This window comes from Oratosquilla oratoria, chromosome 21, assembly GCF_046742065.1.
Source record: "Oratosquilla oratoria isolate Oo_2021 chromosome 21, ASM4674206v1, whole genome shotgun sequence".
In the NCBI taxonomy this organism is placed as follows: domain Eukaryota; kingdom Metazoa; phylum Arthropoda; class Malacostraca; order Stomatopoda; family Squillidae; genus Oratosquilla; species Oratosquilla oratoria.
This window is the reverse complement of record NC_134797.1, coordinates 21,115,104-21,137,884: the sequence shown is the minus strand read 5'-3', so window position 1 is coordinate 21,137,884 and position 22,781 is coordinate 21,115,104. Positions and strand designations below refer to the sequence as shown.

At 43.5% G+C, this 22,781-nt stretch overlaps 1 protein-coding gene across 2 annotated transcripts in view; it reads left to right on the top strand.

Moving 5' to 3' along the window:
* LOC143036767 (metalloreductase STEAP3-like) overlaps window positions 1–22,781 on the top strand; it is a 114,443-nt gene that overhangs the window by 52,677 nt on the left and 38,985 nt on the right. For both annotated transcript variants that reach the window (XM_076204476.1, XM_076204477.1), the window contains 2 exons: window positions 17,947–18,049; window positions 19,240–19,355. In XM_076204476.1, the coding sequence (XP_076060591.1) occupies window positions 17,947–18,049; window positions 19,240–19,355 (219 nt within the window). The remainder of the gene's footprint in view (window positions 1–17,946; window positions 18,050–19,239; window positions 19,356–22,781) is intronic.

The window sequence follows — 22,781 nt, the reverse complement described above, 5'->3', positions numbered from 1 at the left end:
TCCTTATATTTCGACCAATAACTGTGGTCCTCTTCAGGGGATGAGTATATAGGGAGGTTAGATCACAGAATATATACAGATGTGAGGTAATACTAAAAGAGACAAGGAAAAGCTCAAGTGACATGTCCTTGGTGAGGTGGGGAGCCCAATTGACCGCTCCGATTTTAATTATCTCTGAGAGTGGGCAATAAGGTTGAATCTTACTTGTGTGCTACTACATCACGGTATTCTAATGTTGTTGCAAGTCGAAAACTAGTCGTGTGTGGCTCTCCCAGGTAATAAGGCATCTAAACAACATTAATATTACAGAAGTGTTGTTGGTGGTGGGGGTTTTACTCCCATGTTATAATTTGTGTACTAAAGGGTGACTAAATGGGATGTGGTGAGGGGGATAGGGATCCTACACACTATATGTTCCCCCTGCGAAGTGTCAAGGCATAAAAGAGTCAAGTTGAAAGGCTAGAACTAGAACCCTAGTAACTGCATTATCAAATATGAGTCGACGAAGTGCAGATGGAAGTAATAGGGAAAATATAAACAATATGTTTGCGAAAAGAAAGATGGATGTGTTACCGTGGACTGAATCAAAGTTGAAAGGGAGTGATGAGTTTAAGAATGCGAATCGATGTAGTGCAATTAGAATAAAAGGGAAAACATCAACATTATGTTTGTGAAGAGGAAGATGGATGTGTTAACGTGGATTGAATCAAAGTTGAAAGGCAGTGATGAATCTTCAGTGTGTGGTGGGGAAGATGTCAGGAGTGACGAATGGGTGATGAAAAGAGGGAGTAGCACTGCAGGTAAGTGATGAGATAGGAAAGTGCGTAATTGTGTGGAGAGAAGCGTCTTCAATTATGATGCGGGTGAAAGTGAAATAGGGATGTGAGATGTGGGGTTTTGCGAATGCACACGGACCTGGCAGTGAGAAAAATAAAGAGGAAAGGGAGGTCTTTTGGATTTATCTGAATAAATGTATAGAACGATTTAGAAGGAATGGAAATATAGTGGTGTTTGGGGGGATCTCAATAGTAGAGTAAAGGATGAGCCGATAGATGGAACACAATGTTTAAGAAGGGAGACAAGCACAAGTACACGTGGGAAATGATGGTGAAGGGAAGGCTGGTTGAAAGGGCATAAGTAGACTATGTAGTGGCACAGGGAGGATTGGAAGAGTTCTGGACGTTCATGTTTTCAAGGGAAAGAACAGGGGATAGTCAAATCATCATCTGGTGGAGGAGAGATTGAGAGTGGGGGAAAATGGAGGAAGATTGATATAAGTAGAAGTGGAAAAGGCAAACAAATTAAATAAGAAGGAAAGGAGAAAAGAATATCAGAAGGTAAGAGAAGTGTGGGAGGTGGTGAGGGATAGGAAAAAACAGGATTAGACGAAGATTGGGCATATTCTATGGAGGGAATGATAAAGTGTGCAAAGATGATGAGTGGGTTGAGGATGGGAGGAAAAGCAAATTGTGGAAGAGCTTATGAGTGAGGCGCAGCAAAACGCCGATGCAAAATGGAGTGGGAGTTTAACAGACTAATCCACTTCTTCATTTTGCAAAATAATTTTCTCACTATACTCCAGGTAGGGCGATTGTCCTGTCATTTGTGATGCCTTACGAAGTTTCTCCATCGGGGACAATCTCTGTATCGTTCCGATATCGCGAAGATGGTTCTGTCCCATCCGAGGCATCTCTTGAGTTTTTTTGATCAGGTTTTCCAAACTGCCGGCTCGCTAGGCCTATCGTGGCCGTCGTTACTGCTGATAAGTACCATTTATTTGTTTATTGCTCCCCGAAGGTTACAGATGTGCTTTCATCACACCTGAGCGGACACGAAGTAAGTGTGAACTGGTGCACCTCTACAAGGTTACACAGTCCCTTATCCTGATAGATGAAAGCTCTAGCACAGCATTATTACTATTTTTTCATCTCAATTGCAAGGGCTATTATTTTGAAACTTGGAAATTCCCGGGTGGTTAGATCAGATATACCAGGATTTGCTTTGTCATAATGGAGGCATGTTCCTTCAGGTGAGCAGGTGCTAATTGTGTTTCCACCCTAGTAGTTAAAAGAATTAATGTGTTTCTCCTGATGCTCAATATAGTGATAGTTCAGGAAACGAGATTGTTTCTAAGATGTGAGGGCACCAGCCGCCAAACGTTTGTTGGTCTTTCGTGCTCTTCTACCCAAAGAGATGTTAAGATTATATTTTACGATTTTAGGACAAATGGGTGAAATGAGAAAGAAAAAGGACTCGTTAAGGGATCAGAAGGATATTGATGGAGTCCTGGGTATCCTTGCAATCTTATGATTAAGCATCTGAGCATCGTTTCCAGTTTCAACCTTTCACTTGGAATAAATATTTTCTTGTTCTGCACAGCATGGCAGCCACAATCACCCCTTCACATAATCAATAATGGATTATTAAGAAACAATCTTACACTGCTAGGGCCAGATTTATTTCAAACTGAAGAAGATTGCGTGTTTTTTATCTGTTTATTACTGCTTTTCACTTTCTGTACACGACATTAGATGTCCACAGTGACCCCATCAGTGCAGGTGGGCGTTTCTCGCCGCTGAGAAGAATTGTCTGAACTTCGTTTCTTTGTTCTTTGTTTATTCCTTTATTTCTTCTTTTCTTTCTTTTTATAATGTTTCAGTTTTTTTTTTTGTTTCTTCGATTCTTCTTTTTGTGGCCTTTTTAGATTCTTCGTTTCGTTGTTTCTTCTTTTCTTTGTTTCTTCTTTTCTTTGTTTCTTCTTTTCTTTGTTTCTTCTTTTCTTTGTTTCTTCTTTTCTTTGTTTCTTCTTTTCTTTGTTTCTTCTTTTCTTTGTTTCTTCTTTTCTTTGTTTCTTCTTTTCTTTGTTTCTTCTTTTCTTTGTTTCTTCTTTTCTTTGTTTCTTCTTTTCTTTGTTTCTTCTTTTCTTTGTTTCTTCTTTTCTTTGTTTCTTCTTTTCTTTGTTTCTTCTTTTCTTTGTTTCTTCTTTTCTTTGTTTCTTCTTTTCTTTGTTTCTTCTTTTCTTTGTTTCTTCTTTTCTTTGTTTCTTCTTTTCTTCTTTTCTTCGTTTCTTCTTTTCTTTGTTTCTTCTTTTCTTTGTTTCTTCTTTTCTTTGTTTCTTCTTTTCTTTGTTTCTTCTTTTCTTTGTTTCTTCTTTTCTTTGTTTCTTCTTTTCTTTGTTTCTTCTTTTCTTTGTTTCTTCTTTTCTTTGTTTCTTCTTTTCTTTGTTTCTTCTTTTCTTAATTCTTATTCGATTTTTTTCTTTTGCGACGTTACAGTAAAATGGCTGGACTACTTGACATGCAAAGATTTTGGGGATTAGTTAGGTAAACGTGAAGATCATCGAAAACAAAATCCGTTGAAGTTAGGAAAAAAAATCTAGGGGTCCGATTTACTTCGATCTAAGGCAGAGTTGATCCTTTTCGTCGTTGATCTTCTTTTTCCTGTTGACGTTTCCCATTTTCATATGGGGTCGTCGTTCCTCGCTATTCGTTTCCACCTGTTGCGGTCCATCATCTACTCTTCCTCCTCCAGCTGTTTCTCCTTAAGGTGCTCTCTCAGTCTGTCCTTCCAGCGCAGCTTGGGCCTCCCTCACCTGCGTCTGCCCTCTACCTCCATCTCCATCACTCTCCTTCCCAGCGATGGAGATGGAAGTACAGGGCATACGCAAAAGTGGGAGATATATCCTATGAGCTTGAGGAGGCTGTCAACGGTCGAATTTAAGGTCACAAAAGTTTAGAGGGCCTCAACTCAAAAACGGGTACAGGTTGATGTTCAATTTTATCACTCTATCGGAAGTCGCTTTTGGACTTATTCACTTGGCAGAAAGACCCTCGACTTTGAATGACCTTGAAAGGTCAAACTCAAGCTCACATGGGGGGGTCTTGACCTTTGACCTTGGTCTACCCATTCATCAATAAGCTGCACTAAACCAAATACTGCTGACTGAGGTTTGTTATGGTTGGCACCACTTATGTGTAGATCTATGTCATGATGAATTTATTAAGATAAATCGAACCCTTTCTCCTGGGCTAAATAAAACCACCTCGTTGTCAAAATCAGTGAAAGGGTGTAATTGGTAGAAACGTGTTTAACAACGAAATCGTTAAGGTGGATGAACAATGGGAATAAGTGAAATTGACGATGATAGTGCTACTACCGTTGATAACTCTTCATCATTATCATTAAGCCTAAGCGTGGGGTGGGAAGGGGGCCTATACGGGCAGCCTCCTCCCTTGCTACCACCGACTCGGAGGACCTGAATCAGTGGATATGAGGCAACTCGAACCTTTCCCCAGCTTCCATGAAACACCCAAACCGGGCGGGTGGATGGCGCGTGGGCGGAACCTTAGCGAGATTGACTTTTGGTAAAGTTCATTTCGGGGGAGCGGAGGCGCGGTGATGGTGAAAGTGCTCTCTCTACCGCGGCACCGAACCACCCAATGGCGAGGCGGAACCGAACCCTGGGTTGGCGGTCCGACCTCATCCACAGAGTTGTATGACGACGAGGCCCGTTTCAGCCGCGAGAGGGGCCGAGCCCGAAACAGTTTGTTAACCGCCACCATGACGTAAATGAATTAGACCTGTTGGTAGTTCATTCTCGATGCCGCTGCGTCTCCGTTGTTGGAAAGTGCGAAGGAAAGGAAACTGATTGAAAGTGGTTCGTGGAGTCTTCTCTGTCTGTTTCTGTCGGTTGCGAGTGCTCTGTCCACGCCATGACACGGCTTAGCCCACGTGGAACAAAACTACCTGGGCCACTGGATAGCATCCCTGCCTCAAGCGCGGGATTCCTGTGTGCAGTTTCCGGCAAGTGCCAGGCCATTGTTCAGACCACACTTTAATGACTACCCAACCAGTCTCTGCAACGGCGGGCATCAGAGGTCCAGGAGGCCAGTCTCGCATTGAAATGGGCATTAATAGACTATGTAGTGGCATTTAAAGGGAGGAATGGAAGAGTTCTGGTCGAGCTCGCAGACACAACTAATCCATCACGTATGAAACTTCACATACAACTCTCGTCATCCATACAACCTTATGAGGCTGTATTGCCCCTCATGGGATAGACCAGTGGTCCTGCAGTGGACATTCACGGAAGAACTATCGCATGAACAGAAGAAAGTTGTGGCGTTATTAGGTCGGAATCAATATTACGAAAATCTGTATTTCCGCCCGACGCAACACAAACAAACATGCTTATGAAGCTCTGTTTGCACCTCGCGTGCTGTTGCTGCCGTGGTGGATTGGCAAACGACCGTAGATGATCGCTGCAACTTTTACTTTACCGCCCCATGACTTCTACTCAAACGTTACTTGTAGCCTTAACGATCAATCGCGCACACGTACACACACACACACACACACACACACACACACACACACACACACAAGCACAGACACGTACACACACTTTTGTTGTCTGTCTCTCTCTACTTCTTTATCGTTTTGTGACTTTCTGGTTGTTCTGGTCTGGTGAGGAGGCGTGGAAGGGGGGGGGGATGTCGCAATATTGGCTCATTTTCGCAAACCCGACTTAATTTTCCGGCTGATGTTTGTCTTGCATCTCAATTCAACGTCGCCTCCACGGTTACAGAAATTCATTCTCGCTCCGGCTTTCGACAGACTACTTCATGAGGCCGAAGGAACGATTCACCTTGAGTCTGGAAAAAGAGAAAAGGCTACACCTGGCCAGAAAGGGGGTATGTCCTCGCGTTATGCAGTCAGGGCTACGATCGAGGCTCTTCAGGTGGATTCGGGATTATTGTGCAACTTATGTGACGCTGTCTTTCGTGCCAGGATTGGCCAGGATTCGTTTCAAGTTATAAGTCACACTCACTCACTCACTCTCTTTCACTCTCTCTTTTTCACTCTCTCTTTCACTCTCTCTCTTTCACTCTCTCTCTTTCACTCTCTCTCTTTCACTCTCTCTCTTTCACTCTCACTCACTCTCTCTCTCTCTCCCCTCTCTCTCTCTTTCACTCTCTCTCACCTCTCTTTCTATCTTTCACTCTTTCTTTCTATCTCCCTTTCTTGCTTTCTCTCTCTCTCTCTCTCTTTCACTCTCTCTCTCTCTCTCTTTCACTCTCTCTCTCTCGCTTTCACTCTCTCTCTCTTTCACTCTCCCTCTCCCTCTCTCTTTCATTCTCTCCCTCTCCCTCTCTTCCTCATTCTCTCCCTCTCTTCCTCATTCTCTCCCTCATTCTTCATTCTCTTCCTCATTCTCTCTCTCTCTCTCACACACACACACACACACACACACACACACACACACACACACACACACACACACACACACACACACACACACACACACACACACACACACACACATTCTCGTCTGTTGTTTCACGTCCGGGAGCTTCCTGCTGAGCCTGTGCCGCTTCTCTGACCACCAAAGAGATCCAAACAGGTTTTTTAGCAGGAAAAGAACATCCTCTCGCTGATTCTCTGGCTCTAGCTTAATATTCTACGTATGGTTCCGACACTGTCTGTCACCTTATGCCCTAATTATCGTACTCAGATTTAAATTCATGTGCAGTCCCATCGTAGGATACTCGTATTCATGGTGTTTATGCATCTGTATGGGGAAATGTATTTCTTCACATCCTCCATTTATTTTTGGTTCCAGTATGTCCCCATTATCTCCTGAACGCCTTCCGTTTCCAATATTTTCCTGTCAACGCACCTCACACCTCTACGGCGTCTTGGACACAAATCAAATCACATTTTCACTTCGATCCTTCGGCATCTGCAGATCGGGTGCCAGCGTCTCTCCTCCTGTGGTCTATCGGCCAGGAAGGGAACCAGTTTGGCTGTTGCTCTTTGTGTCTCCTCGATCCTGTTTAGGTCCTTCACTCTTTGCGGGGACACTACTCTTGATATATATTCTAATCTTGGACGAATTAGGGTTTCTATGAGTGTGTGTGATTCACCATGGTCTTGGACCACGTGCTGGACTCGTGATCGACAGCTATTTTTAATCCCGAAAGAGAGCTTAGAGCTCATATATGGTCGATCAATAGGTAATGCTGTGACCTCACACGCACACACACCCAACTCCCCGCCCACGAGAGTTGGAGTAACGACTCGCAGCACAGCGATATTGAAATTATTTCAGTCCTGGGCGGGATTCGAACCCGGATCGCCGTAGTGGCAGCCAGGAACTCTAACCACTGCGTCAGCAAGTCGTGTACTACGTGTGTGTGTGTGTGTGTGTGTGTGTGTGTGTGCAAACCTGTCTATCGCCGACTTGTTTATATAGATTGCAAAATCATCTGTGATATATGTTGACAACATAGTCTGTGATGAGCACCTGAGAAAAAGAATCAGGAGAGAATAAACAAGACGCTGGACAGAAGGACTTTCCGTCACTCTCCCCCCTCCCCCCTCGAGCCATTCCACCTCACAATGTCAAGACCCGGGGACAGGCACCCGATCCCTCAAACCAGCAACTGTTGGCCTCTTCCCTCACCGATCCTCAGTTGAGCAACAACACGGTTTCTCAATCTTCCGAACACGATCTCAGAGCCGAGTTAAATCGTCTGACATCCACTCCCTGATTCTGGTTTGGGACTCTGCCCGGGACCTCTGGGGATTCCCAAGGGATCAGCGACCCAGATCCCCTCCCGGCTCATGCACCCTGCGCGGCTCCCAGGAGGGAAATCGAGACGACGGGTCTTCCAGGAAGCCTGGAATGATGTGAGACACCTTCCCAACGAGTTTTGCCTGTATGACCGACTCGCCCAGACTTCGGTTGCCTTGTTTTTAATTTACGTTGATAAAAAATGTCAGATAAGGTCGTCTTTACGTGAAATGTATGTATGTACATTCACACACACACACACACACACACACACACACACACACACACACACACACACACACACACACACACACACACACACACACACACACACACACACACACACACACACACACACACACACACACACACACACACACACACACACACACACACACACACACACACGCACGCACACAAAGATGGGGATCATCACTGTCAGAAACACACACTGGGATGCCCAAAGCTGTCGCAAGACTGAAAAAAGAAAAACGACATTTTGCAACCACTGTCGTTTTTCTAATCATACAGAGGCATGGCAACTCGGTGGCCAGTACGAAGCTGGTTAAAGTTCCAGACTTAACTCCTTACGTACCGGCTGGACGGCACTTTCCTTCTTAATGCTGGAAAACTGGAATGCTGCTTATATCGCCTAACCCCTTGCGTGGCGAGTGGCGTTTTTCCTTTTGCTAAGACTGTCGCCAGGCCGTTCTACTCTTCTCTCGTGTTATCATTTGTCTGTTTATTTATTATTTGCTTGATTTTCATTTATTATTATTTATCTGTCAATTTATTATTATTTACTATTTACCTACGCGTTTATTCATTTTAGGCATTATCATTTATATTATGTATTTTTTTATTTATTTCTATTTCATTTTTTTATCATTTATATATTTTTTCGCATCCGACCTAGTTATGGACCAAAAGGTCCCCTGTCGGCAAGCTCCGCCTTTGTAATCCTTTGTAAATCCGGTCGATGACGAAGGATTCGGTGTCCTCGGGGTGTCGTAAGAACATAAGAATGAAGGAGACTGCAAGAGACCCTAAGGCCTACACCAGGCAGTTCCATATCCACGACCACCTGTCATCCCCATTCATAAAGTTGTCTAACCGTTTCTTAAAACAACGGGTAGTTTTCAGCGCTCACTACAAACGCGCATGGAATGAGTGCATTCCATAGATCTATAATTCCGGGCGATTCCGTTTAGCTCAAGAAGGAACTCAGACAAGCCGAGGTCTTTGGCGGCCTCGACGGAAGAATGATAAACAATTGGACCAAATCACGAACAACGTGTAAACTATGCAAATTTTTTTTCCTTAATTATCATTCTCATCCTTATCTTCCTCTTCTACTGTTATCAATCGTTAAAGACCAATACGTCTTTTGCTGTTCGTTTATCCATGTCATTGTTCCGCTGTAGAGGTATTCAAAACACGTCTCGGCATTCATTTAACTACAAATCCCCGACTAGAATGATTTACTTCTAAAAAGATAAAGAATAAAAGTTGGGTACCGAAACAGCCCATGTAAGGACCAGTAGGTCTGTTGCTCTTCCTTTGTACTCCATGTAATTCCTCTACTATCCTATTCTTCCTTCCCTTTTTGTGCTCCTCTCCTCCTCCTCTACTCTTCTTTTCCACCTTTCCTCCTCCACCTCCACTTCCCTTTTTGTCCTCCTCTCCTCCTCCTCTACTCTTCTTTTCCACCTTTCCTCCTCCACCTCCACTTCCCTTTTTGTCCTCCTCTCCTCCTCCTCCTCCCTTTCTTTCCTCTCCCTTCCCTTCTATTCCGTTTCCCCTTCTTTCCCTCTCCTCCTCCTCCTCCTCCTCCCCTTCTTTCCTCCGCCTTCTCCTCTTCCCATTTTGTCCCCCCTCTCCTCCTCCTCCTCCTCCTCCTCCCCCTCTACTTCTCCTCTACTTCTCCTCTACTCCTACGCCTCCTCCTCCTCTCCCTCCTGCTCCAGGCATCACACACTAAACATTTCTGTCTTCCTGGTTGACGTCAAACGATTTTATTCATCCGATGGGGAGGGAAGAAGGCCTGTTCTGTGCTCGGCTGCGGGTGGGCAAGCTCGGCCAGCGGAGTCCAGGAGACACGAAGGCGGTAAGGGTCAATGTTAGGTGGATATGTTCGGCGTGATCGACCTTGGGGTTGGGATGTTGTAGAGTGGGACCCTTACCTAGGTAGGCGACGGTTGGGGAGTCGGGCCAGGAGGGAAGGCCGCCAAGAATATATAAGCTTTTATTTTTTTGTAAAGGAATTTGAATAGGTTATGCTCGTCTGTAAAAGATGCACGCACGCATCACCCACGCGCGCGTACACAAACATAAACACACATGGCGCTGTGGTTAGAGCTCTGACCTGCCACTACGGAGGTCCGGGTTCGACTCTCGCCCGGGGCTGAAATAATATAAGTATCGCAGCGCTGAGGGGTGTTACTCCAACTCTCGTGGGCGGGGAGTTGGGTGTGTGTGTGTGTGCAAGGTCATAGCATTACCCATAGATCGGACCTACGAGCTCTGAGCTCTCTTCCAGGAGGGAAATAGCTGTCGAACACGTGATCCAAAGACCAAGTGAACACACACACACACACGCACATTCTCGCACACACACACACACAATCACGCGCACACACAATCACGCGCACACACACACATGCACAATCACACACATGCACAATCACACACAGACACATGCACAATCACACACACACACACACATACAGGCACGCATACACACATACAGGCACGCACACACACACACGCACACACACACACACACACACATTAATTGATAAAAGCGTCTGTGCTGTAGAATCCAGGGAAATGTTCGAGGAAGGCCCTGAACTGAAAGAGTCAAATAAGAGATCTGGAGGAAAAGTATCTCGTTTAAATTGGACACATTTAGATTTGAGAAGGAAATAGGCATGAATTGGTTTACTAATAGGGTGGTCAATGAATGGAACAGACTTAGTAACCATGTAGCAGTGAGCGCTGAAACTATCGGTTGTTTAAAGAAACGGTTAGACCACTATATGGATGGGGATGACCGATGGTCATGGACATGGAACTGCCTGGTGTAGGCCTTATGGTCTCTTGCAGTCTTCTCCATTCTTATGCTGTTATGTAAAGAAGTTAGTAAGGAGAGCATACGGGCTGGTGGATAGACATAGGAGTAAGTGCTGTGGGCGTGGTTGGGCATATGGGTCATTATGAGTCTTATCTTTAGCTCTCAGGACACTTGCCATGAATGCCCCTTGCTGCACTGTAGTCAACTTGTACACCCAGATGTTCATCTTTTTTTCTGGAGTTGATCTCATAAAGAAACAAATATGAGCACGTTTATGAGGGCGGACGTCATAGAGAATCATCGCCCCTTCTGCCCATCCTCAAAGCCTGTCAAGACCCGAACCTTCAACCAAGGAGTTAGTCGCGATGGGGGGAAACCAAAGGTGTTGTTTTCGTAAAAAAAAAATTCACTACTTTCTCGCTTTTATGTCTGTGTCAGGAGTGGTGACAACCGGCGACTGATCACTCCCTCCTTGTAACTGGCGCCGCAGAAGCATCCCCCAGACTCACACAACACGGACCGTAACAAAACGAGGTCCTGCGTCAAGGAGGTGGCCATAAGGTCTCCCACGATCTCTTCCTCAGCTTTGTACTTCCTTTGCCTTTTCGAAAACACGAGAAGAGTACCGGCGACTGATCGCTCTCCTGTCTCAAGCCAGTGAGTGACGTCACGGGTAACAGTTCAAGGTTTACTCCCCGAGAGATGTATACGAGGAATCGATGACCGTTGGCCACCTTTGTGGGGCTGCGGTTTCCGTTCAGCAGAACTTGAGGCGAACTGTTTCCGGTTGTTTTAGGACAACTTGGCTTTTTGATCAAAGATCGGGGTAACGCTTGATTGGGATAATTTCTTTTTGTATATTTATCATTTGTGAATTTATTTATATTTTATTTATTTATTTATTTATCATTTGTGAATTAATTTACATTTCTATCTATTTATTTATCACTTGTGAATCAATTTGCATTTTTATTTATCTATTTATCATTTGTGAATCTATTTATTTATCTTTATTTGTTTGTTTATTTATCTATGCATTCATGTATTTTCTGAAGGACAGCCCAAGACTCCTCGTGAAGGTAGACCACATCATCCTTTGACCTTGGACATCCTCGAGGTCTCTTTACAACATAGTAACTCCCACGTGATGGCGGAGTTCCAGCAAAGACTGTTGTCGTGGACACTGAGCCACCCTCTTAGGGCCTCTCGCTGACTCCCTCACTGTCGTAACAGATTTTATTCAGCCATGGGGAAGGGTAATGTGGACACCGTGTCTCACTCCCATCTATCTACGTGTGGACATTTTCTCACATGTTTCTGGACATTTTCTCTCCTGTCTCTGAACATTGTCCCACCTGTTTCTGGACATTTTCTCCTCTGTTTCTGGACAGTTTTCCATCTTATCTGAACAGTTTCCCACCTGTCTCTGGACAATTTCCAACCTGTTTCTGGACAGTTTCCCACCTATCTCTGGACATTTACTCACCTGTTTCTGGTCAAAAACATTTTTCCACCTGTTTCTGGACCTTTTCTCACCTGTTTCTGGACCTTTTCTCACCTGTTTCTGGACAGTTTCCCACATGTTTCTTGACAGTCTTTCACATGCTTCTGTACTTTTTCTCACCTGTTTCTGGACATTTTCCCGCCTGTTTTTGGGCATTTTCCCACTAGTTTCTGGACATTTTTCCACGTGTTAAGTCACCCCTCCCTAGACCTGTCCCTTTTGTCCTTCGCCGCTGTACTGCCCGAGTAAAAAGAAAATCCATAGAAGATAATTAGTAATATTGGTTTTAGGAAAACCCAAGTTACGTAAAGCGAAGATTTTTTTTTCCTGTTTGACTTTTTTTTCCGTTCGGATTCGCGCCATTGCGCCTGACCCAGTTCGTCATCGACCCAATCCAGCCAGCCAGTCAGTACATTAACCTCTTCGTCGTGTTTTCACACTCGATTCGTTTATATCAATGATTTTGTTCAACTAAGGGAATCCGCCCTCCACTGTGTGTGTGTGTGTGTGTGCGTGCGCGCGTTTCTCTGTATTCCTTGGAACGAATAAAATCGCCTGACGACAGAAAAAATCATATAAAGTACGATCGCCGTCGTCTAAGGACTGATGTACAAAAAGATTCTTCCCTGAGCACAACTAAAGGTGCAGATCATAAAGCCCTGTATAAACTTTTTCAACACATTTACATACATTGCTGAGTTGTTGTTGTAAGAAATGGTAAGTGTTTTTATTCAACCAAGAGGATATATACGTACGGCCGTGTTTCCGTTTTGAATTCGTGTCGCTGCTCACAAAAAAAAGTACTGTACATTACCACCTGTCATGCACGAGGATGACTGGTAGTAATGTACTTCGAAATGCCTAGTGTAGGCCTTATGGTCTCTTGCCGTCTCCTTCAATCTTATGTTCTTATGTACGTCATGTCGTCGAGTAAAAACAAATTCTAACGGAATCTTCTGCTACGGCGACGCCTTTATAGATCTTGTTCTAGATAACGACAATTTCATTCAGTTCGGAGTAGAACCCCGTGACCAAGGAATTAAAGTGATCCAATAACCATTCCTAATGACGTTTTTTATCCATAAATATAAGTTCTTGCTTCCCTGGTTAACAATATGTGAAGCCACCGCTCTATCATATTCTCTGGTACAATCTCTTCGACGATATGACGTCACCACAATGGCCGATTGCGGAGGAGGAGGAGACGAGGTGGATAAGGTAACGGTTCGTTGAACTCGTGGCGACCAGAAAGTGAGGCGTGTCTACCGAAGACACATTTCCCTCCTCTTTAGTGATTGGTAAAAGACAAGTTGTCAATCGCACCCTTCGGTGATCGATGGTAAGAATGTGATGTAAACAATGTGTATCGCGGAACCCTTTCAAGACTGTTTTACTCAGTTCCGTGGTGCTTTAATGGTCGCAAGGGGATTATGAGGATAAAGCGAACATAATTGACACAGGTATCTGAGGCTAGGAGGTTATTTTGGAAGCGAATGAAACCCCATCGTCATCAACACACGAATAAAATGGACGATATGAAGACATTTGAAGAACAAATATTTGAGAGGACAAGAGGCCGAGGCCGAGCGTAATGCCAAGCCACCAATATCTTACTGACTGAGCCAGAGAAGCCTCGGTTCGATTCCCGGGGCTACTGTTGGAAATCATTTGTATGATTCTCGCTGTTACTAGCGACTCATTTCAGGTATCCTACCATGAAACCAACCTAGATGAGAACGAGGCTGTTTGCAGCGTCAAGGCCCTAGTCTTATTCCGACAACCTAAAGAAAGGAGAGATCTCCTTGTGAATAACAAAGCGGTCAGTCACACAGATCAAAGTGATAACAGAGTATTGTATAAACACACTTGCCGGATAAGGAACTGTACATTCCTTCGAAATAGGTTTAGAGGAAAAATGTGCCCAATATACCGATGACTACAGTAAAAGTCCACCAGCAGAAGACCTAACGGAGAATACCTCCATCATCTACAGGACAAGAGATCACCGATAAAGGTAAATTACTGAAGCAATGTCTATTCAAATCACGAACAAAAAAGTTCACCATTAAAGACTGAAGAAACAAATTACCTTGAAGAAAGACAATTTCAAAAGGCCGCTCGGAACAGCCTCCTCTTCACGATGTCCAAATATGGACATAATCCTTCAGGGACAACTCTCTCTCCCACCACCTTGTCCATCCATTACTTGACTCTCCCACACAACTTTCACTACTCCACCATCAGCCGAAGACTCGGGAGACCTGGAAATCTCCTGATCATGGCTACACGAAAGAATGTTGGAAGATTTCTGAGAACAATGACGGAAAGAAAAAATCTCCCGCAATCTTAAACGATCCGTGACCTAGATCATCACGACGTCATCTGGCATCGCGTTCAATAATATTTGTATCATGGAGATCATTCCATAAAATACTAATGTAATTCTTCGTCAGGAATGCATAAAGCTTTCTTCGACAGATGGTTATTTCTCCGATGTGGGGGGAAAGTTGTTGTTGAAGAACAAACTTATTTACGTTAAAAATAAAATAGTTAAATAAACGGCGGAGGCGTGAAGGTGGCGCACCCTTGCGGAAAATTACTGCATTTCTTCCACTGCATTTATTTCTTATCATTACCTGTGTATATATATATATATATATATATATATATATATATATATATATATATATATATGAATACGCACAGAAAACAGAGAGGTAGGTAGGTAAGTGGATTGGGAAAAAGAAACTGAGACAAGTAATAAATAAAAGATAAGCAGACAGAAAGTCGGCTGCCCAGATGTACAAGAGGACAAAAGGGCAATAAAGATCTTAATCTACTCTCCTTCGTTCTGACCTGCACTGCCGAAATTTGTGTCCATAAATGAAAAGGTGTGTGTGTGTGTGTGTATGTGTATGTGTGTGTATTTGTGTGTGTGCATGTGCATGTTTACCTAGGTGCTTATAGTACACAGGATATAATTCGTGACCGCGAGGTCCCATCTCATTATTCCCATTGGTCAAATCTAACCTTGGATTGCCCTATGCTATTTGAATGTACTATTCCTACACTCCCTTGATTCCACAAATCTATATTTCTATACGGAAAACTGTAATTGGCTGCTGAAAACAACTTGTGGTTAAAGGGTAAGAGGCAGCAGAAACCTTAAAGTCGAGAAAACGAGGCATTTCCCAAATGGTTATTTTTTTAAGGTAACGTTAGTGACTCCATGCCAGGAACTTCCATTTGTGTCTTTTACTGGAATGTTGTTTTCGCGCCGCCGTCCTCTCACCGGTTGCTCCAGGCCGCTTATTTGTCTATGTCAGGGTCTGCGTCCTTCGTCCCTGGCCCGTGGTGACACACGTCATACCTGTTCTGACTAGATTTATTTTTCAATTTGTTTGCTTATTTATCTGTTCGTTTATATCTTATTGGTTTATTGTTTACTCGTTCGTTTGTTTATGCTTTATTTTTTCAATTTGTTTACTTATTTATCTGTTCGTTTACATCTTACTGGTTTATTGTTTACTCGTTCGTTTGTTTGTTCTTTGGTTTTTTGTTTGAAGACACCGGACTTGGGGGAGGTGTTGATGAATTGGGATCTTCTTTGGTTTGAAACTCAGCCAACGACCTCTTCGTGTCGACAGACGTCTTCTGCGAGGTTTCCCTGTCGGTTCGCGATCGTCTCCCCACAATGTTCTCGCCATATTCATTTCATTTTCATAAAGACTTATCTTCCCAGCGCGAGCTGGTGATGTTTTCTAAGTAGTCCATAGTCCATATCTCTCCATGTACTTCCGTTCACTCTCCACCTGTTCTTCGTTTTCTCTCAAACATCGGCAGTAACCTACCGCCTACACCTTACAACCTAACCGTAAAAAAAAAACAACAACAAAAAAACAACATTCATATAAAAAAGCACAAGTACTCCAAAACCGACCCTCAAACTCCTTCAGCTGACTTCCCCAAACACCAACAGAGAAATAATCACATGATGGGCAAGAACCACATTGAGACTCCTGCGTTCAGGTCACCCCCCAGTATGGAACCAGTCCTAAAGCACAGAATAGGCCTGACCACAGAATCGAGCTGCGCCAGAGGACACTGTCGCTACACAGATGACACTGGACACAGCCTACACTGCTCCAGTATAACCTTACCCCAGATAACCACACAATATATTTTTCCTTAGTGACTTGTGAGTCAATCCGGTGGCTGTTGTTGGTTACCTGGGGGCCGCGGATGGCCTGCAAGAGAGATCCGAGGCAGGGTAGAGGGTGGAGGGGAGTGGAGTTTATTAGGAATGGAATGGGTATGGATAATTTTTTGCCTTTGTTTTTTGGCTACCTCCCTTGTAAGACGGAAAAAGCCTTTGGTATATGTATGTTTTTTTTTATATTATTAACCTTTTGACTTGCATCCCATCAGCTGAGTGAAGTACCCATGCGGTATCCTGAACGAACGATATAAAGCGCACGAAGATTAGTAAAACAACACGTTTTTTTTTCAGGATGCCTTCGACTTATTCATGTCTTTTTTTTTTTTTTTTGTCCTCCCACCTACCTCGTTCTTTTTTCATGAAGCCGGATCTTATTGTGCCTTTATATTCTTATTCACACTTTTGTTTGTTTGTTTTTTCGTGCACAATCTGCTCTATGCGCAGTCTGGGCCTGGGAAACATATATATATATATTTTATGTCATAATTTCTTCCTTTATTGTTTTTTCACAAACAAATGTATACAATTTCTGTTGTAAATGTTATTTGGCTTTCCATTCTTCGCGTTCAACAACCTTGTCAAAAAAGGTTTTTATTTGCAAAGAAACACTTGTCACAGAACTCCCATTGTTCCGAATGGCAATTTTCCCCCTTACGTGTGGTGTCTCCTCAGCAATGAACCTTTTATTATGTTGTTGGCAATTTTTATGTTCCTTTGTTTTGCCCCAACGGACGTCATTCCGCCGTTTTGTAACGATGGATTAGAGTTGTCACATAACGTAGGTTTGCAAGTTATTGGGCTGTATTGTTTCTTTTGTGTATCATGATATATTGCTACGTGGGACAGAGGTCGTGTCTCCCGTCAAGGTTCTTCTGCGGTTAGTCTTGCACAGGATGGACACAAAGTTACTGGGCAACATTTGCATATTCTTTTTTTTTTTTTTTTTTTTTTTTTTTTTTCTTAGTAAAATTCGGTTCTCCTCCCACGTTCTTTGGGTCATCTTCTTCTACGATGATGGTCCGACTTTGGAAAGGGTCAATTACATACGTGGAATGGTCCAACCCAACCCCCCCCCCCAAACATCTCTTTCGTGAGGATTTTCTTCTAGAAACGTTCCTAAGAATCTTTATTCACCACTGTTCATAGGTAGGCCTACCACCCACAGCACTCGTCGACCATAAAACAAACAAAAGTATTGTAAGTGAATCTGTTCTTAAGTCTCCACCAAGTGGGAAAATGTAATGTTACAACACATTTGTACATATATACTTTTAAAACCCACTTTCGGAGAAATAATATCAGAAGTACAGGAGATCCGTATATTTCGACTACTATCCGTAGTCCACTTCAGAAGAGGTTTAGAGATAGTGGGTATACATCTCCACCAAGTGATTTTCCACACTTTATTCTGCTTTTTTACCAATTGAGGTACGACTTTGTACCCAAATTCTTTGAAGGCCCATTTGATTACTTCGGATTTATACCCCTCCCCCCCAAAAAAAAGAAAAAAACTCTCTCCTGCTGAAAAGAAAGAATCCATTTGTGAATTTGACGTCTCTCTCTCCTTGGAACAGCATGAACAACCCAGGGTTTGATCAAAGCCCGACGGATACATACAGCAATGGGAACGCCCACGAGAAGATGGCCAACGGGAAGGTGAACACCGACCCTAACAAGGTAAGTGTCAAGGAAATAGGCAAGAATTTGTTTACCCATAGAGTGGTCAGGAAATGGAATAGACTTCGTAACCATGTAGTAGTGAGCGCTGAAAATATCGGTTGCTTTAAGAGAAGGCTAAACAACTTTATGAATGGAGATGACAGGTGGTCATGGTCATGGAACTGCCTACTGTACGCCTTAGGGTCTCTTGCAGTCGGGCGTGGGGCAGCAAGAAGGTGGAAAGGAAACGGAGAGAAGGGGTGGGTGGGAGGAAAGATATTATGAAAGGGGAGGGTTTGAAAGTTAAAAAAAAAAAAAGACAGAAAGAAAACGGAAACGCGGAGGATACAGACAGTAAATTCCAGTTTATATACACACACACACACACACACACACACACACACACACACACACACACACACACACACACACACACACACACACACACACACACACACACACACGAAAAAAACACGCACACGAAAAAAACACGCACACATATACACATACAAAAAAAAAACCAGACGCACACACACGCACATAAAAACACACAAATAATATCGCGTAATGATACAACTGACTTTAATTCTCGGTTTGACGTCATCACTGGAGTGGAGAGTTACATTCTGATTTTATATCCTTAATTAAGGATTAACCTCACAGACTTATAAATTAATAAACAACAGTAATATATAAACTAATAAAAATAAAATAATAAAATAACCACTGGTAGGTAATTTATACACAAATTTTTGGATAGTGATGGAACATGTGGGGTCCTGCCGGGGTGTTGTATCGTTTCCAGGACTGTTGAGGGCATCTCAAACATTTCCTTCTGAGGAAACTTCCACAACACAACATGAAGATACTCGTGTCTTGACGCCCAGGCATTTATTGGTCCACCCTATATATATATATATATATATATATATATATATATATATATATATATATATATATATATATATATATATGTGTGTGTGTGTGTGTGTGTGTGTGTGTGTGTGTGTGTGTGTGTGTGTGTGTGTCTCATGTATTTGTCTATTTATTTATTCATTTACTCATTTTCATCTATTCATTTTTCTACTTATTAGTCTATTCACGTATCTTTTCGTCTATTTACGTATTCACTAGTTTATTCACTCATGTAACTGATAAACCACTCGTATCATCTCGTCTACATGGATAATTTTTTTCTTGATCCCAAGGTGGTGGCTGTATTGGGGTCTGGAGACTATGGTCGAGCCCTTTCCGGCCGCCTGGTCCGGTCTGGCTACGAGGTCTTCATCGGTTCCCGAGACCCCAACAAGAACCTCAAGATCCGGTGAGTAGAGTCTGCCGTTGTGTTCTAACTTGAGCTCTGACGCGTGGAGACGACCACTGTTTACAATCTAGTGATGGTCTGCGCTCGGCAATCTGTCTTACTCTTGGTCTGTAGGTTATCTATCTATGGGATATGTGTATCTTCGTGATACGAGAGTTCTCCTGGAGTATTATCCAGATATGTTGTGATTCCATCACGCGTTGTCGCTTACTGCCCCGACACCTGCGCTTCAGGAAGGCCTCCGTGGCAAAAGGATTCCATGTGACACTTTTGCTTTTATCCCGGTCGACGCCAATTGGTTTAAATCTTATTCGTTATCAGAGGGGAGTTATATGCAGGTCAAGGCCAAGACTCAAAGCGTCTTCCATGGGCGGCAGGGTCTACATGAAGAAGAAATGGAAGGGGGAAAAGAAGGAGAAATGGAAGGGGGAAAAGAAGAAGAAATGGAAGGGGGAAAAGAAGAAGAAATGGAAGGGGGAAAAGAAGAAACGGAAGAAGAAAAAGAAGAAATGGAAGAAGAAGAACATGAAGAAGAAAAAGTTGGTACATTTAAGGCCACACGCGTCACCATCCATGGTGATAAATCACCCTTTGTTTTCGCACCACCTCTTCTTCGTCTTCTTCCTCCTCTGCTCTGCACGTCCTAAAGTCTTCAATTACGAGGAGGCAAAATTGGCAGTCAATCGTGTGGGGTGTCCTTGCACAGGCCGTGATGTCTGCTTGTTATTCGGTTCCCTACTACCATCACCCCCCCTCTCTCTCTCTCTCTCTCTCTCTCTCTCTCTCTCTCTCTCTCTCTCTCTCTCTCTCTCTCTCTCTCTCTCTCTCTCTCTCTCTCTATTCATTATGCCGATTGAAATCTCCTTGATCGCAGTAGAAGGCTAGATCTCCTTCTTATGCAGAAGAATTAGGGAGAGTAGCTGTGTGCGCGCGCGTGCGTGTGTGTGTGTGTGTGTGTGTATTTACTTGTTTTTGTTTGTTTTTAGCTAATCATAGTTTACTGGAGAATATCTACACTCGTGAGGGTACCGTCTCTTTGACCTCATCTGTCAAATTGCTCAAGTTCGTTGATTTATTTGTTCATTTCACTATATCCCCTTTTAGATTATTTCAAAAGCCGACAGATCTGTCTGGAAAGTTTTCTTTAATACCCTTCAAACATTTTATTGTTTTTTTTTTATTTCCCCCCCCCCCCATGACCTCTTGTCACTTTCATTCGAGTAAAAGACGTTATTTTCTTTGTCATGAACAGAACAATTATGTCGCCTCTCTTTCTTCTAATGGGTGGAGATTGACCTTTTCTGACCTTTCTTGTATCCCAGGCTAGTGACCCTTTGGGCTGCTATGCATCCTGTCAATCTCATCTATATCTTCCTTTATTACGTGGGTCACGGCACCCAGCTAACGCCAGGCGATATTAATCAGCTTGGTAGAATCCCTTTGGGCAATTAAAAAGTTGCGAGTCGACGATTTGGCAAAGACCAATGGCTCACTGAAAAGAAAGAAAGAGAGAGAGAGAGAGAGAGTTTCGCCACCCCTTGTCTTCGTTACGTGAGTTTCACTAAATATTCAAGTTCCTCTTAAGCAGTAGGCCCAATGCCTTGTATTTCCTGTAGTCTCACTATTTTCTAGGCCCCGTGCCTAGTTCTCTCGTCCTTTGGGTTAATAAAAGGGTGGTGAATTTTCTTTCTTCTTTCACTGTAATTTCACCTTCTGGTTACACTCAGGATCTCTTTCTCTCGTCTCTACATCGTCTCTCTCGATCGTCTCCCTAGATCGTCTCTCTAGATCGTCTCTTGATCCTCTCTGACGAGATCCCGTATCCTACGCTAAGCTACCTTCGTCTGACGTCACTAATTTTTCTAATCCAATCTCCGGTGACTTTTCAAATAAATGTCACTCCTTATGGAGAGAGAGAGAGAGAGAGAGAGAGAGAGAGAGAGAGAGAGAGAGAGAGAGAGAGGGGAAAAAGTTTCTAATCTCAATCCGGCGACGCCTGCGAGGCTGGTCGACGCTTTGCCTTCCGAGGGTTCGGTAAGGGACCAAAACAAGGATTCGGCCAATCAAGACCTTCTTTTAGTTCCAAGGTGGAACCAACCTACCTACCTACCTACCCCCGCTTTCCTCAACCACGACCACGACCACGACCACCTCTCCTCTGCTCAACTTGGTCGACGTCTATTACCCGTCGGTCTTCCCCCGAGGTGCCGGACGACATCGACGTCGTTGGCAGGAATGCGGCTCCCTCGAACTCTCTTCCCGCTTTCTACGAAGTGGATCCTCCTCATCCTCGTCGTCGTCGACTAGTTGCTGCTTCGAACACAAGAAATCTCTCAAGAAACGAGTTACCCCTCTCCCTCTGGCTGAAGGGATTATTTATCAGTATTATTTTATTATTGTCGTTATTGTCATTACTATTGTTATCATCATTCATGATGATAATGTTAATAATAATGGTGATGATAATGATAATAATAAATAATAATAATAATAATAATAATAATAATAATAATAATATCAATAATAATATCAATATCATTAGTATCATTATTATTAGAAAGGGTATGATGGGCGGAGGTGAATGGAGTAATCTTAAGTGCACGAGATGGATGGATCGGGTGAAAAGGGCACAGGGTGCAAAGGCGTGTCTGTCGAGCAAAGGAAGGAGAGGGAGGGGGTGAGGGGAGGGGGTGAGGGGAGGGGGTGAGGGGAGGAGAAGGGAGGGGAGGGGAGGGCTAGAGGCACTTTTGGCTGTACCGTGGCTGTGAATGAAGAACAAGGGACTGATGAAGGCCCGAAGGGACTTCTTTCTCTGTTCAGCGAATTCTTGAGTGAGGAAGGAGTGAGGAGCGGGACGGTCGCCATGTCAATGAATCCGTGGGGGTGAACCAGCCTCGGCCCTGCCGAGGGAGTGCTGCTGTGACTTGCTGCATTGCGTCTGACCCGAGCTGGAGAAAGGGATGACCTTATTCTTAAAAGAAATATTTTTCCCTTCCAAAGGTTTATATAAGATTTATATGAGGAAAGACTTTTTTTCTAAGAATACCAACGTAAGGAGGGACAACAAATGACGGGAATTTTTTTTTGGTACAGGTATATGCATCATTACAATACTACCACTACTATTAATGATAATAATAATAACAATGATAATAATAATGCAGATACACACACACACACACACACACACACACACACACACACACACACACACACACACTCACACTCACACTCACACTCTCACTCTCACTCTCTCTCTCTCACACACACACACACACACACACACACACACACACACACACACACACACACACACACACACACACACACACACACACACACACACACACACACACACCTCTCTCTCCCCCTACACCCACGCGCGTTAATACTTCACTAATAATACTCGGGTAAGATTTTTGAAAG